An 18813-nucleotide genomic window follows, 5' to 3' on the forward strand; every position below is an offset into this window, starting at 1 on the left:
CCCTTAATTTAACAAGCAGTGACATCGCTCAGGTTTTTCTGATGCAAACCAATTTAGTCAATCATTTGTCTGGGACTTGAAGAACTAATGACAGACTAAAGACAAACTCAGTAGTGGGTTCATGAAAAGCTGGTGCAGCTCAGCCCACGACAAGTTTGCCTGTTTGTCAGGGAATTATAGATCTTTTTTCTTTCCATGTCCTTGATAACTTTTGTTTTTGATTGAATAAAAGAAGTAGAAATCGAATGTCTGAAAACAAAGTAAAATGTTAAACATAGTCACAAAGCTGTAGAAGATTAAATAAAACAGCAATCTGAAAAAATTATTATTCAAACTGTGACGAAGAGCAAGCAATCAATGTCAATGTTGGGTATTGGCAAGTTTTCAACATTCCCTGCTGCTGATGCCTTCTGGTCGGCATAGAAGACCTCTTGAGGTTAAAATACACAGCCTCACACCTGGGAACAACTTTAAATATGAAAACTAGAGTAGGACAGAGAGATAAAGCAGGAACGAGACGTATACAAACAAACACTGGCTTGAATGCGCCTCGAGACACAGGTTCACGCTACATGAGCGAGCTTACACTTCTTCCCTTTCGCATTTAGCATTGAGTTAGCATTGACTCCCCACTGAATAGCCCTGTGGAGGCGCAGGGGCGATGCTAACCGGGAGGCACTATCGCCAGCGGCCCTGCTCCTTGGCGGAATGGCCACGGCAGCATTGATATGGTAATGTCCGGGACGTTTCAGGGCCAAAGCTTGGGACCGGAGGCGCTCTGTGATCCTCCAAGCCCAAAAAGGACAGATCTCTAGGGCATTGTGATTTCCCCAGTCAAGGCCCTGAGTGATCAGGATAAGCCCGTCCATGCCGCTTTAGTGCTGTCACTCAGCCGCTATTGTGGTCATGTGAACGGCAATTTTCATCACAATTGACCTCAGTTTTGGCAGTACTGTTCTGCAGGGCCCTCCTTTCTCTATTCTTCGGTGCCCTCCCCTTCTTCCCCTTCCATCAATGATTTTTTTTTCCTCAGTCTACTCTTTTCTTGTGTGCTCTCTCTCTCTCTGTCCCCTTTTTTCTCTTCAGCATCAACAGAGGCCAAACAGATATGACCAGCGCAGAGTTAAACTGGTCTCTTTGCTTATCCGCTCCCATCTCTGCAGCACCATCCGCTCTAAGAGGAGGCCGTCGAGGAGCCTTTGATTATCTGAACCGATACTGTCGAAAAATTACAATGCGCAATGCAATACATACGCTGGGATTTACTATTCACCTCAGGGGGGAGGAAAAACACTCAGCATGTGTGGTTTCAGAAACAATTTATAACACACACAGCGAGTGGGCGGATGGGTGTCATCATTTGGCGTTTTATTCATTCACAGTTTTGCAAACATAGGAGTGTATGGTTTGTGTTTTCCTGTATGCTGAGGGGTGGATGCGTGTGTGTTCCCCTCTTGCGCCGCTTTATTTGATCAGGGCTGGAAGAAAATAACAATGAACTCCCATGAGGAATCTGTAGGAGGTAATGACAGATATTGTCCCCATGAAACGAGTTTTCCCAACGTGTGTGTTTGCGTGTGTAGGTTCGAAAGTGAGGAATATGCATATGTATGGGTCTAATACATCTGGGTAATGTGTGTGGGTGGTATGCTTGTAGCCTGTGGGGCATTCACATGGCTTTTCTTTCTGCACCCCCCCCCCACACACACACACACATATATGCACATACTAGGGTGGGAGGAGAGTTTTCCTGGCTGCCTAGAACTCCGCTCTATCAACACAACACATCCCATTTCGCAACATCTCCTCCCACATCTCCTTCCCCCCCCTCCACCACCTTTATTTCTCCCTCTCCCGGGAAGTGACACAGAATTCTTTTTAACTGCAGTACATTCATTACACCCCCCCCATGCACCACCCCCTCCACCGGCTTTTCTCCACCGCCAAGCCCTTGTACTCTCCCCTTCAATCGTACATGTTGAAATAAAGTCAGAGCTCCGGCAGCAGCCCTGGACTTTCATTAAAAACATGATCGTGGAGCAGGAGCGAGACGTCGGCTGTGTGAGATAGTAAACACTCATTCATATGCAGTTCTTACTACGGCGGTGCGAGCAAGATCCCTGTGCCTCAAAGCTTCGGAGCAGAGAGCAGCGCCTACAGACAGCGTGGGTGTGAGCACTGAGGCCAACCGGCATCACTAGCGCTCAGACATCCTCATTCTACCTCCCTCCACTGACTCTGTGCAGTGTATATATAGCTATACAAGTAAAAGCATGTGCACGTAAAAAAAAAAAAAAACTACTAAATTGCACATCAAAAAGTCATGAATATATATATGAAATCATGCGCGCACACACACACACACACACACACACACACACACACACACACACACACACACACACACACACACACACACACACACACACACACACACACACACACACACACACACACACACACACACACACACACACACACACACACACACACACACACACACAGAGAGAGAGATAATGTTAGAAGAATACCTATACACAGCAAGTCAATAGACATTTGTCAATTGTCATTTAACGCAAAGTTGCAAATCAATGGCTGGGGTTGCTTCGTGGTATTGGATTTTTCAACGACTGAAGGGTAAATTGCATTTTTCAGGAATTTAATTCAATGCATGAGACAAAAACTACTTTTCCGTTTGGGTATTTAATCAATGGATGATGATTTCTCAATAAATTCTGCACTGCAAAAACATTTGTAGTACTTGATGCTTCTCTGTTTAACCAAACAACCTCCTGTACTCACCTCATTAGCATAAACCAAGTGGGTCACAATGGATCGAAATAACTTTTCACTTTCTTTTCAATATTATTTCTTAAAAGTCAATATTTATATGATTATTGCAAAGTAAAACTAAGATGGCACTCAGTAGGAAACCTCCACCAAGGCACAACAGTCCCCTTATGAAACCTCAATTTTTATTTGATCTGCACCAACTACCACATACTCATCAATAATAGTTCCCTAAACCTGCCTAATCTTTTTCATCCAGATCCAGGAATTATTCTCTGATAAATTAACGAAAATTATGAAAAACACTCAATGTGTGGATCCGCACCAAAATTTCAAGGGTTCTTTCAGGATCCTAACACCAAGTTCCGTAGTAATCCGTCCAACAAGCAGGGCTGAAAACATAACTTCATTGGCAAAGGTAGGGCTGAAAATCATTATTAGTTTTTGTATCAATTTTTGCAATTCTAATATTTTGCATTTTAATGCTAATAAGAACTTTGTTTACATTGGCTTAGTAAAACTTTTTGTTGATTGACTTATTGATAAATAAACTTACTGCTTCAACCCACTAACATTTTACCATAATGATTTGAATCCATATAATTGCTGCTAGTCACAATTTTAATTTATTGATTATTTGTGGGGGGAAAAAAATTAAATTTCCAACAGCTCAAGATCATGTCTTAACATGACCTTTCTAAAAATTAAAAAAACATATTCAACAACAATATTAAACTGAAGTATTTGAAGACAAATCCCTCAAAACTAGCGATGTGAAGCAGCACATACTGGCTCTTAGCACGGAAAGAGCTGGCCAAGATGTAAAGCCAAGAACAGGATCCCTCATAAAGAAACAGCAAGAATCTCAAAGAAAGAACACACACACACACACACACACACACACAGTCTACACACACACGTACACACTAAGAGGCTCATTGTCTGATCTGAAGAGAGACTCGAGTAGTACGATGATGCAGCGATGGACAATGAGGACGAGAAGAGGAAGTGATGGCGAGAGGCCGAGCCAACAAAAGAGGCAACAGGAGAGACTGAGAGGCAGAGCGAGGAAGGGGAGGGCCGAGCAACAGATACTCAGCTAGAGAGAGAGAGAGAGAGAGAGAGAGAGAGAGAGAGAGAGAGAGAGAGAGAGAGAGAGAGAGAGAGAAGGAACAGGCTGAAACATCCAGGAGGAGTGCAATGTCTGTAGGACGCCATCGATCCAACACTGACAGAAATAGACAGCCAGACCATAACCAACAGACCAAAATGAGATGTTGCATTGGCACCGGTCACAAAAGTCTCTATGTGTTCGCCAGAGATACTCAATATATATTTTTGGGTTTGTTGCACCTGAGATCTGTCAACAGCGCCACATGAATTATTATATTATTCATGTATCCTGTATATTTTAATTTGTTTCCACCTTATTCCAATCATGCTCGTCATTTCTGTACTTCTCGCCTTAAATTGCGAAACAGATTCATTTTCTAACGACAGTTTGTGCACTTACATTAAAGTACATCTGTGCACTTCGATAAACACACAAGCATAAAACCCTCAGCGGGACTATAAAGACAAAAAGTAAGTTAACCTGATAATTTGAGAGCACTGTCCCAGTCTGACATTAATCTTCTTGCAGCAAACAGACTTTCTGTGAGTAAACAGAGACGCCAGTCTGCAGCACTGTTCTTAACTGAAGTTTATATTTACTCAAGCTTTTTTGTACTTCCACAGCAGTGATAGGTGCAATTTGAGAACATGAGATACTGTGCAAACACAATAACATTTGGTCAATATGACGGAAATCATTATCACAATATTAAAACAAACATTTCTTTGTCTATATCACAATATTGAAATTAATAAAAAATAAGTCAAGATAGATTCAAGTGCATCAGACTGACAAACTTTACATATGTAAAACCTACACTTTAAATGATTCATGTTGTAGTTTTAAATTGCAATCTGCTTGGAATGATGAATATGGATCAAACTTGTATTTATAAAACTATACTTTCTCCTGAGCTGAAATGATTTCCAACAGAAAAATAACCTGCAGCAATTTCTATAATAAATAAATTGTCCAAGTGGTGTATTCAGCAAAAAGATAATATTTTATGGTTCCAGAATTTTTGACAAAAAGAAAAAACACTCTTCTGTTTATTATCATTGTAAACTGAATGATTGGAGGTTCAATGTTTTGTAAGAAAATAATTGGTAGTTGTAATCAATAATCTACATAATCATTAGTTGCAGCCCCGATGACCTTACTGTGTTATTCAAAAAAAAAAATCAATGCAGAGTTTATTTTTTACTTACCGTTAGGGTTCATGGGATTATTAAATTATCAGAAGAATAATGGTCAAGTATTTTGACAAAACAATTTTTTCAATTATTATTCAAACAAATGTTTTCTTTTTGCTTTGGGAAATTATAATTGCATTTCATCCTCACATTTTACTGACAAAAAAAAATGCAACAAGTGAATAACTGTCAGAATAATTGATAATGAGAATAATAATTGGACGCAGCTCTACACACATGACCCCTCATTCTACACACAGAAACGATACACAACAGACGACCTAACACTTTAGACAAACTATGGCACCAAAACCCCGACACCAAACAGAACAGCACTGCAAACCACTTCAGCCTGATGATCACACTGTAATCTCCTGTCGTGAATCACAGATTTACTGACTGTTTTCCACCGACACATCAGACCAGTTGACTGTCAGTTTTACCGACTGCAGGAGAGTGCAGCGTGTGTAGCGAACGTTTCTGCCTCCCTCCCCTGGCCTGGCTGGGGCTGATTAAAGCCCTCTGCTGAAACAAGGTCATAATTCACTTAGCCATTTCCCAATTTCCGCATAATTACCCTGCTGCTTCACGAGCGCGCACGAACACACGCGCACGCACACATTCGCACCGACGCTCAGGCACAAACACATTTCCTCTCTGATTTGTGTCATTACTGAGAGGAGAATGGTTAAAAGGTTCCAGAGTTGGCGTCTTAGTGACAGCTTAAATGGATAAAACCTCAATTAAAAGACTCTGCCGCTCTCTCTCTCTCTCTCTCTCTCTCTCTCTGTGTGGATTGAATAAGCATAATTCTGTGTCCTCTGCAGTCTAGTGAAGAGAGGACCCTGTCTTACCCCCCCCTCTGGCTGCTAAATCACCTTTGCAATCAAGACTTTCTTAGAGTTCGCCATAATTGATACAGGAAAACCTGTTACAGAGAAGCCCTCTTTAGAATAACACATTTCCTGTCCGCTCACAAGTCAGATCTGAACTTGTTTTGATGAACCGATAACGACATCCATAATCAAAGCTCAACAATAAGCATCATTTCTGCCCAGCGAGCAGTGACAATAGAAGTTGTTTCTGCCAGTGCAGTGGCTCCCCTCCCTGCTGCGTCTCTGTCCATGTCCTGGCTGTCGACAGTTGATTCCTGGCGTGTGTGCGTGTGTGTGCTTGATGAAAACAGCTGCATTCTCACATGCGACCGTATTGTCGTTATGAGGAGGATTCCTAATTGTCACGTCAGTAGAGTTTGTTAACGCTAGATCACGCCGCTCTGGCTAAGCATATGGCCTCAGACTGCTGCTACGCCACTATCATTAGCCACGTCACAAACACACCATATGAGCATCTGGTGTGTGTGCGAGTGTGTGTAACCCCCCCACCACCAAAAAAAACCCCCCAACAGTGCTGGCAGGGAATAGAGTTGACGTCACATAGAGCACACTGGCTTACACACACACACACACACACACACACACACACACACACACACACACACACACACACACACACACACACACACACACACACACACACACACACACACACACACACACACACACACACACACACACGACCTCAGAAATTAAGTTTAGCTTAATTGGGAACAGGCTTTGGTCCCCATAAGGTCTACTGGTCCTGACAAGGTCCGTGCTTACCGGGTAAGGTCCTAAAGAGGTGACGAAAACAAGTACACACACACACAAACATACGCGCACGCACACGCGCACACACACACACACACACACACACAATGAGCGCTTTGGAACAGCTTGTAAACCTCACAGCCTTATGAGCACCTGATTACACTGCTGCAGCTTAGGCATCAGCTCAGAGAATAATGTTAATAACAACAACATTGGGTGTGTATCTCCCAACATGTGCGCGTGTGTGTGTGTCTGTGTCTGTATTCCTGTGTTGTGCCTCCTGGCCGACGCTGTGGGATTTGTTCTCTGTGGATAATTTGTTCAAATTTAACACCTGGCTGAGGAAGATTAATTCTTTACCTAAAATCTACAGCGGTCATTCAATGATTTGGCGGTCAAGAAAATCCATCCGCCTCAGACGGTGCTTTTTTAACTTAGAATCAGCACGACTGACACAGCTCCTCTTCTTACTGCAGTTAGAGAATTTATTACTGAGAAAAACGAAGAACAACACCGACCTGAAAAGATACAACGGTAACTTGAGTTTTCCATGTTTTTACATTAACCCTGAAGACACTTTCCTGTGATGAGCATTTGTTATTGTACAATCATTCTGCTTATTTATAATCACTACGTGAGTGAAGAGGAAGCACAGAGGAGTTCATCAAAAATCTGAAATCATAAACCACGTCAATAAAGTCTTGGAGCTGGACGACAAAGAAGTCGAAGTAGTTGTTTGCGCAAAGGATTAATGGAGAGGCTGCAGAAAATAAATGTATTTACAGGAATCACATAAGTAGCCACCTGTCCTTATATCGAGGACCACAATGAACTTGAGGTGAACACAGAGTCAGTCTATCCCCTTATTTCTGTGCCAGTTGTTTTTCAGAAGTTGATCCCGATTTTGGCTGCGATCTTTACAGCTTTTTCAGTGGAAGCAAACAGCCGCTCTGCTGCTGCCAGCGTGAATTCGACTGGTGCAGCCAAGCAGTTAATGTGGACAGCGACAGAGTCGGGAACAGAAAAAGAATTGCAGCAAGTTTGGAGCGCGCCACGTTTTCACACCTGTTCACAGCTGGACGGAACACGCGTGGCTGTCAGACTGTCAGGAGTTCTGGACAGTCGCAGTGGTTTTTGGCGACGTAGGCCGGCCTTGTCCTAACACCTGAGAGGAGCTTTTAATCACGTTCAGACTGTCCAGACAGCGTTTCTGAGAGTCAACGGCAGCCTTAACACAAGGGAGAGCGAGGAGAGTAATCACTCACACTCTCAAGTCACACCTTTGGGTAATTTACACTGTCCAATCTAACTGATGGCACAGGGAACTCCACACAAGAAAGAACCAGAGCTGGGATCGCATTCATCAAGCATCACAGATTAGGAAACGTGCCGTAACCCATTCAGAAGTCTGAGTGTTTCATACTCAGACGCAGAGATAAAACCATTTTATCGGCTTTTAACTGACAAAAAAAGTCTGTCAGCCTCAGCGCTGCTCTATAAGCTATGAGCGGTTCCCAGCAGGTGGCAAATGATAAACATACATGCACATTTCTCCAGACGCCAAAATATTAAACACAAGAATATTTGATTTCAAACAAGAATCTAAAGACGCCGATTGGATTTAATATTTCAAATTTAACGTGACTGATTTTATCTGGGGTGCCGCGCTCCATCCCAAGCTACACGCCGTTCATGAAATATGCAGCAATTATATGGGAAATAACTTAGCTGTGATGGGGAGGGAAAGATTCTGCATTCATTTATGACTTTCTGGGATTTTGGCAGTGTCATGAATCACATAAATCATCACTCTAAGCTCTGATAATGATACCTCCCAAGTAAGTCCATATCACTTTATCAACACATATTGGCTCTGCATGCACTGTCCTTGATGCTTCAGCCAAATGACACACAAACCTGCGCAGACCTTGAACACAGAACGACAGCAGCACCAAAATATCATTATTTAAACCTACAGTTGTAAGAAAGTACTAGACCAGAAAAACATGTTTTAGCACAAAAAACGTTTCTCATATACTAAATTTATTTGGGTTGCTCGTCCATATATATATATATATATATATATATATATATATATATATATATATATATATATATATATATATATATATATATATTTCCACTTACTCAAACCTATTATTTTTGTATTTTTCACTGTCTGGCAGAGCAGAACATTTGTGTGCAGCTCTCAGCTTGTGAATTCACTGCAGCCCACCACGCTACACCCCCACCTCCCTTGAGGTTGGCTACCAAAAATAAATTCTCAGAAGGTGGGAAACACTAGTGACACTATTTTCTGTGTTTTATTTCCTTGTGCCTGCAACAACTATCTAGATCATCTGGCCGTTGTACATTGAAACTCCTAAATTTAACTAATCACCACTTGTTTCACTTGATGATTATGATTACAATAAAATAGTAATTAAAGAAAAATCGTCTTTCCTTGCTCAGCGTGTGTAGGATGATTCATTAAAAATAAAAAAAATAAAAAGAGAAGCAGCTTAATCCTTGTCTGAGGTAGAAACGTTTTTCAATTCCAGCCAAACATTCGGATAAATACAGCCTGCAAAGCATCGCCACTGAGCCACCAGCATGGAATCAGCAGTCACTTAAATCAATACCAATCCTCGACCAGGCATTTATACCTGTAAGACCCTTTACTTCGTGTCAGGCTTGATCGGAATTTACCCGACTCAGTTTCTGCTCTCACATAAGCTTAGTCTTAGCGCCGTAACATCCCTAAAATCCCTATGAAACACACTCCTGAGGGTCTAAACCATTACACTGACCAGTTAGCGTTTGATTCAAACCAGCCCGACCACAGAACATCCGCACCCAACGCTACGCTTCAGATTAGCTCAAAAGGGCATTTGAGGAAATAAAAGAACAGCAAGGAAAACAGGGTGGGCTTGTGCTTATGAGAATCTTGTGTGTGTGGAAGTTTATATTGCATTTTAAGGTATTATAAGAAGAATGACACTAAAGAGGTTTTGGTCAAAATCTAAAAGTGTGTTTAAAAGAAAAGAAAAGGAAACGTGCAGGTGAGCTGAGGTGAAGGCAAACCAGAAACCTCAGAAGCGAGGCGACATATTTTCCAGCACTGGAAAGATTTAGTCCAAGTTAATTTGACAGTGAAGGAGTCTCACAACATTAAACCGCACCGTTCCCAAAATACCAGCACCCCAAGAGTGCTTTCCCATCAGGCAATTGGAGGATGAGAGGAGAACAGAGGTGGGAGCACACTCCTGAAATATAGCTCATCCACAAATAGAAAAGAAAAACAAGGATAAAGGACAAGAAAATAATTCATTTTTTAACTCCTTTCTTGTAAATGTCCCTTATTGCTGGGCGCACCGAGCAGACAACCTAACCTGTCCAATCAGAAAAATTTATTTACTCACACTCACACACACACACACACACACACACACAGGATCTTATTATTCAAACAGTAGTAATCCATCACACAGGTGTTCCCTACTGCTTCTAATTAATGATGTCTCTATGCAACTGTCTGCAAACACCACACCCACACAACGCCACGCAAACCAGAGGCCACTCTCTCGTTCACTATGTGGCCTTATTATTCGTTACTGCTATCATTGGTCTGATCACTCGGCGTAACTGTTGTGATGATCGAGGAGATTGTGCGTTTTTGTCGGTACACGTCGCACACACACACACACACACACACACACACCACAGTGGTATCTGACATACGTAGCGGCCGCACAAACGTCTGTGATGGATGGGTTGAACACACTCGCTCAGCCAGGCCTTGTGATGGTGAGTGAGTAATACGCTGCTTTGTGCAGATATTCATAAATGTAAATGTTGTTGTCCTAAGTGGGGCTTGGAGACAGATAGGTTTGTGTTGCTGTCAAGGGGGATGGTTGATTGGCCTGTTTAATCCTCTCGTCTGCATCTATCTCTCACACACACACACACACACACACACACACACACACGCACACGGCCTTTGCTATGGCTAATGTGAGAACTCAGTGTGTAGATCAGGGCACCAGCCAAGCATTATCATCATTATTATGATAACTCTCCTCCCCCCGCTGTATTACAATTCAGCAGAAAAACCAATCTGTATTCCTCCTGATTTCCTCCCTCCTCAAGTCTTTCAGAGTATTTCTTCCTCTCTGCCTCTCTCTTCTCATATTCTTGCATTATTTCTCTCCTGCCCTGCGTGACGTGTCTCTGCGCACTCTGACGAGCTGGATGAATATAAAACAAGTTCCACCTTGGCTTCGATTACCACACATATGCATGTGAATTTATATGAGGGGGAAATTCTGCTTGCCATGGCTGGCTCAATTCCAGTGGCATGCGCTGAGGTGACAGTGTCATGGATACACACACACACACACACACACACACACACACACAAACATGTAAACCCCAAGCACACAAACCCATCTAGACAGTGGGTTTATTCAAAACCTTAATCGCTTCTGAAATATACAACTGATAAATTAAGAGATATCACCAGAAATCTATTATGCAGATCAGTCTGGTGCGTTATTGGATCACACACTTGCACACGTATATGCATGTACACACTTCTGCACACGCACAGACCCACACTCACAGCAGTGGTTAATTGCCAGGTGGTGGGGGATAATGTGTGATTTAACGGACTGATGGATTTGTTTTTGTTTGAGTCACACATGAGCGAACAGAGACATCTGTAATAGGGCAAACACACGCACAAAAAAGTGCACACCATTATACACACATTCGTGCCCAGGGATATCAGTGACAAGTGACTGATAGGCAGCGGCAAGAGCCTCTGTGCAAGATGCAAACACAGGAAATGATCCATCTTCTCAAAGTTTAAAAAACTCCAGAGCAGGGACATGTGTTTGTGAGTGTGTACACACATAATCCTAAATTTATGCAAATACACTTGTACACATGCACAGATGTGAGCGTGTGTGTGTGTGTGTTCATGTGTGTGAAGCAGTTAATCCTTGGTAACAGTCTCAGCCTGTCTCTCGTGGTTGATGAGTCGCTCGGGGTCAGACGCCAGTTGAGAAACTGCAGGGTCCTGAGGCTTTACAATGTGTTTACCATTCAAACTGACAACTATACTACAGCTTATTACTGGCCTTCTAAAACTCAACACTGCAAGTTAGAGAAACTCCAGAGAGGCCCGTTGCCAGCGGCCAATGACGCGCCAGCCAACCCTACAAACGCTGCATGTTGAGTGCCGTGAAAAAAATAAAAGCTGTGAATCGGATCTCTGCCATTGAAAATGGCTCAAACGTGTATGAAAGAGTAGATTAGATAGGTTATCCTGCAGTTTATCTCTCTTTTGTGTGCCATGGTCTGTGGACCCTTTGTCTCTTGATTCACTAAGTGGACTGAATTGAAAAAAGTTCTCCCCATGCACTCCCTGCTCATACATTGTCATTGTGAATGTGTGCAGTGAGACAGCGAGAGAAGAGAGAGTGAGAGTCAGAGATGGGAGGATCAGGGATGAGGCAGGTCCACTGAGATGCACGGTTCTTTAATTAACCGCAGTCTTTTATAAAAGACACACAGATACGAAGGCTCACACTGCAGGGGCTAAGAATATTCTGCCACTGGGGTGAAAACAGTAGTGGCAGTGAACGTGTGGAGAGAGCGATGAGAGACTGCAGGGCTCTGCAGTGCTCAGGCCCTGGACGGTCAGGTTAAAGGTTAGAGCTGCCCCAGACGCCTTTACTCATCCCTCTGCTTTGCCTCAAACACCAGCTGCAGCTTCATTTCAAGCCGTAAACACGACGGAGAACAGCTGACATATCAGTTAACTGAGGATACAGTCTACCAAGGTTAAAACTGCTCGCGTTACGTCAAGCTGATTATACCGAGGTCCCGGGTTCATCTTCCTTCCCCTTCATGCCTTGAGGCACTTTTTTCCACACATTTTATCTTAATCAACTTCTGTCTCTCATATGAAACCCAAAGGTGGAATTTCATTAGCATCAAATTATTACTGGGGGAAAAAAATTGAAATTGAAACCGAGAACTCTTTACATTAAGAGTTGCAGAAAAATATCAGCTAAAATGCACCAGAAGCGACTACGCACGTAATATTAGTTTCTCGATAATGTGCGGAAATAATTTTCTCACATTCCAGGAAACTAATATTGTTTGCAGAATCGCAGCACAACCAATAACCTTATTTTTTTCCTTCCCCTATTACTTTACGCAGCTCTTCGTGTAAAGTAATTCTGCTGCGAGGCATAAATTCACTGGCATCTCGTGGTTTTATTTCACACACTAAACTAAAAAATCGTTGGCTTAGAGTTATTGTGGAAGAAAACAAAATCAGTTTCCGCGTGGTTTACGTCTTTAATAAGCGGCGTCGTAAAATGCTTGTCGCCGTGCATGTGACTGCTCATCTCAGGAGAACAGTACTTTCTAGCGAAGGGGTAAATTCCACACACTGAAGTGTCGCCTGGCAGCCGAAACATAGCTCACACATGAGACAGGCTACTCTGCAAGATGGAGAGCGAAATGGAAGGAGTGTGTCGGTGTGTGTGTGTCATGCGCTCTTGTGCATCACCGAGGCCAACAATTTAGGTTGGTTTATATTTTTATTTTGCTTGGTTTCTTAACTCCGTGTAGCGGCCTTGGGTACAATCAAGGGCTCTATATAAATCCAAGTTCTTTTTATTTATTATTATTGATTGCTGCACTACTTTATGACCTTGAAATAGATGGAAACTTGCTGAAACGTCCACTAATCCTTAAAAATCTGAAACTATTTCAGGTCAATTTAAGCATTCGGTTACAAATTAGCGACAAAATGTCTGCGGGGCCACCTGTGCATTTAACTAATGAGATGTGGACAAACACATTATAACATGGTGAAACACAGATAGTGCATGAACTTACAAGATTGTGAATCCTAGGAGGAGAGGGGATCAGTGTGTTGCTACAGACCGACACTACATTCTTAGGAATCCAGCAGCAGAGCCATGGACTCACAAGGACAGTATTAAAAAGGCAGCTTTCAGGAAAAAAAAAGAGGGGGACAGAAGAGAGAAAAGCTTTTTCACTCGGATCGAGATAGGGCCGAGGAGCGAGGGATTAGAGGGATAACAAAAAGGCCAACGGACGGAGTGTAAACAAGAAAGGGGGGTTAGAGGAGGATAGAAGGAGAGAGCAAGTATGGAGAGGCAGCGCAGAGGAGAGATTGAATAGTGACACTGCTACAACACAATGGGGTCAGGATGAAGAAGCGCTCCTAATTGAACCAGATAGAGGAGAAGACAGAGATAGAGCCCCTGAAAGACTGAAGAGAGGAGGAGGAGAGGAGGAGGAGGATCACATGTGACTCTTTTTTGCTCTTTCTACTCCTCTACCATGGAAGAAACTTGATGAATGGCAGTGGGCACAGATTGGCTGGATATGTCCGAGCAGCTGTGCATGTGAGGGTGTTGAGAAGATGCTTAGGGAAGCACCATGACCCCACAGTCTGGGGGGGGGGGTCTGCACACTTTAAAAAAAAAGGGGGTTTCAGAGTTTGTGTGGATCTAAATCATTTCTTCCACGTAGAAAAGAGAAAGTTACATTCCGATGGAGACACATGCAAGAAAAAAACCCTGCAATAAATCACAAAGGTTTGAAGGTATGCGGCTGACACATCTGGCAGTTGCAGGCCTAACATCTGTGTTTCCCTTCCTCTTTAAAAACAGGTGGAGGAAAGGGATCATGGGAGATCACACACACACACACACAGTAGGAAATGGGGTCTTACTGTATGTTGGAGCTGTTCCAGTAAACCGAGTGTCTATTGGCTGACACCTGGAGCACGCTCGCCCAGGTGAGACTCGTTAGCACCCAGAGAGGCAGCGCCACCACAGCCATGCTCCCCGTCTCCTCTCTCGGCCTCCGTCCCCCTCCTCCTTCCTCGGTCTCCCTCCGGCCACTCTCTCGGTCCCTTCACCCCACCAAACCACGCGACTCAAACATCCCAGCAAATGCCTGGAGCAGACGGGAGGAGACACAAAAAGGAAGAAAAAAGCTTCATGCATGCACACAAAAAAAGACAGGCTCTGGTTAATAAGTGTTGTAAAACTCTAAAGTCTATTGTCCCCCCACCACCACCAACCCCCTTTTTTCTTCCCCCTATACAGCAGACATAGCCCTCCCCTTCCTTTAAAAAAAAAAAAAAGATCCGTGGGGCTTCTAACAAGGGGAGGAGGGGGGTCCTTGGTCCCCTCTTCTCACCGGGATCTGCAGCTTCTGAGCCCGCCAGAGGAGCGTGGGAGGCCGGTGCGCTGGATCCGAGCGGGAGGTCGCGCTGGCTTCCCCCGGGCATGAAACGGATCCCGTCCGGCTCCCTCTGGGAAAGAGTTGCTTACGTGAAGATGAAAATTGAGCAAATCAGCTGCAAAAAAAAAAATTAATAAATTGCAAACAAGTCCTCCTCTTCTTTCTTTCTTTCTTTTTTTCTCTAAGTCTGCTGCAGTTGTCTTGCCTCCTTGCTCCCCAGGTGTCCGGGGATGCGGTGCACGCACGCCGGGCTCCACTGAGCTTCAGTAATCGCTGCAAAACAATTCAAGCAGCTACTTTCATTAGGTCTCCAGGACTCTATCCGACAACCATCGTTTACGGTGTGTGCAGCCTGCCAGCCCGTCTCTCCTCCCCTCTCTCCTCCCGTCTCTCCTCCCCTGTCTCTCTCTCTCTCTCTCCCTCTCTCTCTCTCTCTCTCTGTGTTTGGTAGGCAGCACTCGTTCACTTTGTGGCTCCTCCCCCAGCCGGCGACAGAAGCGCATTCCTTGAATATAGTGACCGAGCTGCAGATCAGTGTTGCCAACTTGTCGACTTTCTCGCTAAATCTGGCGACTTTTTTTTGTCAAAAGCGACTAGCGACAAATCTAGCGACTTGTTCTGGTGTTACTGGAGACTTTTCTGGTGTTTATTGGAGACTCTGACGTGAAAGCACGTATCGTTCTGCAGTTGCTGTCCTCACCGAGCAGCGGGTGGTGCCGGGAGCCCCTCCGCCGGCCCGAAGCAGTCACAGGCGGTTAGTCTCACAGGAGCCTCGCGCAGAGCGGAGACCCGCGCTCCGCGTCTTCCACACTGCAAATGAATTGCGCGTGCGCAAAGCCGCCGCTGATCCCGCCCTGTCTTACAGAGCGGGATGGAAACGTCAATGTTTCTTCACTGTCACACTAAAATAAATCACTGCATTTGACTCACACAGCCTCAGTCACTTACTCACCTCGTCCACTGTGTGTGTGTGCCTCTCGGTGGCATAAGCTAAACATCTAGCTAGCTAGCTCATCATGTCTCAGTCTAAACTGTACGCTCAAAAATACAGAAAGGAGTGGGAATCAAACCCTGAATTCAAAGGCTGGTTGAAGTCGTTCATTGGAGATGATACACGGGCATACTGCCTGTATTGTAAGGCTGATTGCTACGCCAAACCTTGTGATATAAAAAAACATGACAACTCAAAAACATACTCAAAAGGCAAAGCCTTATAACAGTTCCACCCAAAGCAAGCTGCCATTAATGAGTAAAAAAATTGACTGCAAAAAAGGCTGAAGCTACCATGGCATTAGCTATTGCTGAACACAGTTCCATGCTGGCATGTGATCACATTGGGGAAGCATGTAAAGCTGCTCTCTCAGACTCCACGGCTGCTACTCACTTCAAAATGCACAGGACAAAGTGCACGGAACTGATTAATGGTGTTCTAGCACCATACTTTCTAAAAACGTTTGTCGCAGATGTGGGTGACCAGCGTTTCAGCCTCCTCCTCGATGAGTCCACAGATATAAGTGTTTCTAAGTACCTGGGGGTTGTGATAAGGTACTTTCGTGACACCAAACACACAATTGTCTCAACATTTCTTGGGCTTGTTGAGTTGGAGGAAGGAGATGCCAGATCTATAGCCCGAGCTGTTGTGGCTTTCCTGGAGAAGTGTTGTCTTAAAAAAGAGAAACTCCTGGGGATAGGGACCGACAATGCCTCCGTTATGACGGGGATTACCAATGGGGTCCATAAAGTGCTGAAGGAGTGAGATTTGGAAGTTTAGGGATGCAGCTGATATCAACCCGTTTCAGGAACTTGCCATGGCTGCTGTGTCTGTGTTGTCCTTGCCACACTCGAATGCTGAAGTCGAGAGATTATTCAGCCAGATGAGTGTGGTAAAAAGCAAACTTAGAAATCGGATGTCCTTGCAGACCCTTAACTCCATCCTGTATGTCCGATATGGTCTGAGGCTGTCTGGTGAGGCTTGCTGTGAGCACTAGCTGCCTGATAATGTTTTGCAGCTTTTTGGCGCATCAGCTTCTTACTCATTTAAGTCAGCTCCCTCAGTTGCTGAACCTGCCATAGAAAGCCTTGACCAAAATGAAGATGACCTACTCTTTCTGTGAGCCAGCACAGAATGTGTGTGTGGAGGGGGGTCTGAAAAAACAACAACAATGAACCTGATTAGGGCCAGACTAGTTACCATAATTTTCTCACATTGCCATTGACAGTTTTTTCTAATGTCTCTTTTTGGTCCATTCAGATTGTTATTGTTGTCAAGTTAAAACCGTCTATACAATTTTTTTTTTTAAATGTTATAGTTATGGCAAAAAAGGTTAAGGTTTAGTGTGACTTGTTGTAGGCTCCTAGGTGGAGCATAAGGTTAGAAACTAAACCAAACTTAAGAAAACCCCCCAACAAATTTTTATAAAATAAAAACTTTAAAAAAAAAACCTAAGTAACTCTGCCAGTGTCTCTTTTGGGTCACTTTGCTGAGTAATGTTCGAAACAACAGTTTACCTTTCATTTCCAATAGAAGCGTTAATTTCTGGAAGGTGACTTGATTTTATCATGCGTATCTCGTTCATCAAGCTCCAAGCACTGATTGAAAATACCTCCTTTCGCTGATATTTAGACTTTCCAAACTAAAAACTAAGTTTGAGGCTGCATATGTGTTACTTTACCAAGAGCAGCGACATTTAGGATTGATCAGTCTGCAAATATAACACTATCAAATAACAAGTTAGAGTTTGAACTGCTCCATACACTTGTTAAAGAGTGGAGTGGTGGAGGGACCAGTGAACGGTCAGTTGTTGTTGATTTGAGGGCATTATTGTTGTGCCAGCTTGTTGTTCTTCTGTGCAGTGGGTTGACAAAAATCCTTGTATTTGACTGTTTAATGTCTTCAAAATCTGACAAAAGAGGAAGAAGATATTCAGAAACATCCTCTGATAATTTGTACAGCTGCTGACTTTATGTTGTAATTTACCCTGATAGATGGCCACAGCTTTGGAGTTACTGCGCAGGATAGACATTGTCCACAGAGATCTGAAGTCAGACAACATCATGATGGTGGACCATATCAACGAGCCATTCAGGGTCAAATTGATTGGCTTGGCCTGTTCTGTTGCAGACATAGAATCGAACACGCCGTACATCCAGCCACTTGCCTACAGGCAAGTATTTGGCAACTTGTTTCAGATTCTACAACCATAGCAAACGAAATATGTGCTGCAATAATGTAATAACTCATTATCCTCTTTTTAGGGCTCCGGAGAGCATGCTGGGACTTCCATTAACACCAGCCACTGACATCTGGTCTCTGGGCTGCATCGCTGCAGAGCTGTTCCTGGGGTCGCAACTTTACCCTGGAAACTGGGAATATGACACGGTCAGTATTAGAATCAAAACATATTAAGTAATTGTTTTGAATACAGTGGAAACCGTGTACAGTGATCTCATTTGTCCGAGGCCAAACTGATCATAATAAGCAACCGATTACTATAAATGTATGACAGTCCCAGAACTTGAGGGAAAGATAACAGTGCTTTTAAGGTTGCGTGCTCGTGTATGCACGCACACACTGACTCACTGGTTCCATTGAACCACGGAGCTCAGAATTTTCGGGGTTTTACTAAGCAACTCAATGATCTTACTCGTGTTGTGTGTTGTTCCTACAGTTACAACTTATCACCCAGACTCAGAGTCGGATACCGGAGCGACTTCTCCAAATTGCACAGGACACTAGATGGTTTTTCAGTAAAAGGAAGAAACGTGGAGC

At 43.6% G+C, this 18813-nt stretch overlaps 1 protein-coding gene across 1 annotated transcript in view; it reads right to left on the reverse strand.

The window, feature by feature from the left end:
• efna3b (ephrin-A3b) overlaps nucleotides 1-15496 on the reverse strand; it is a 59629-nt gene extending 44133 nt beyond the window's left edge. The window contains exons 1-2 of the mRNA XM_034611679.1: nucleotides 15000-15496; nucleotides 14527-14753 (exon numbers count right to left, since the gene is read on the reverse strand). Coding sequence (XP_034467570.1) covers nucleotides 14527-14636 — 110 coding nt within the window. The 5' untranslated portion in view covers nucleotides 14637-14753; nucleotides 15000-15496. The remainder of the gene's footprint in view (nucleotides 1-14526; nucleotides 14754-14999) is intronic.
• Between the last annotated feature and the right edge of the window lie 3317 nt (nucleotides 15497-18813).

Source organism: Hippoglossus hippoglossus, chromosome 16, assembly GCF_009819705.1.
Source record: "Hippoglossus hippoglossus isolate fHipHip1 chromosome 16, fHipHip1.pri, whole genome shotgun sequence".
Lineage (NCBI taxonomy): Eukaryota > Metazoa > Chordata > Actinopteri > Pleuronectiformes > Pleuronectidae > Hippoglossus > Hippoglossus hippoglossus.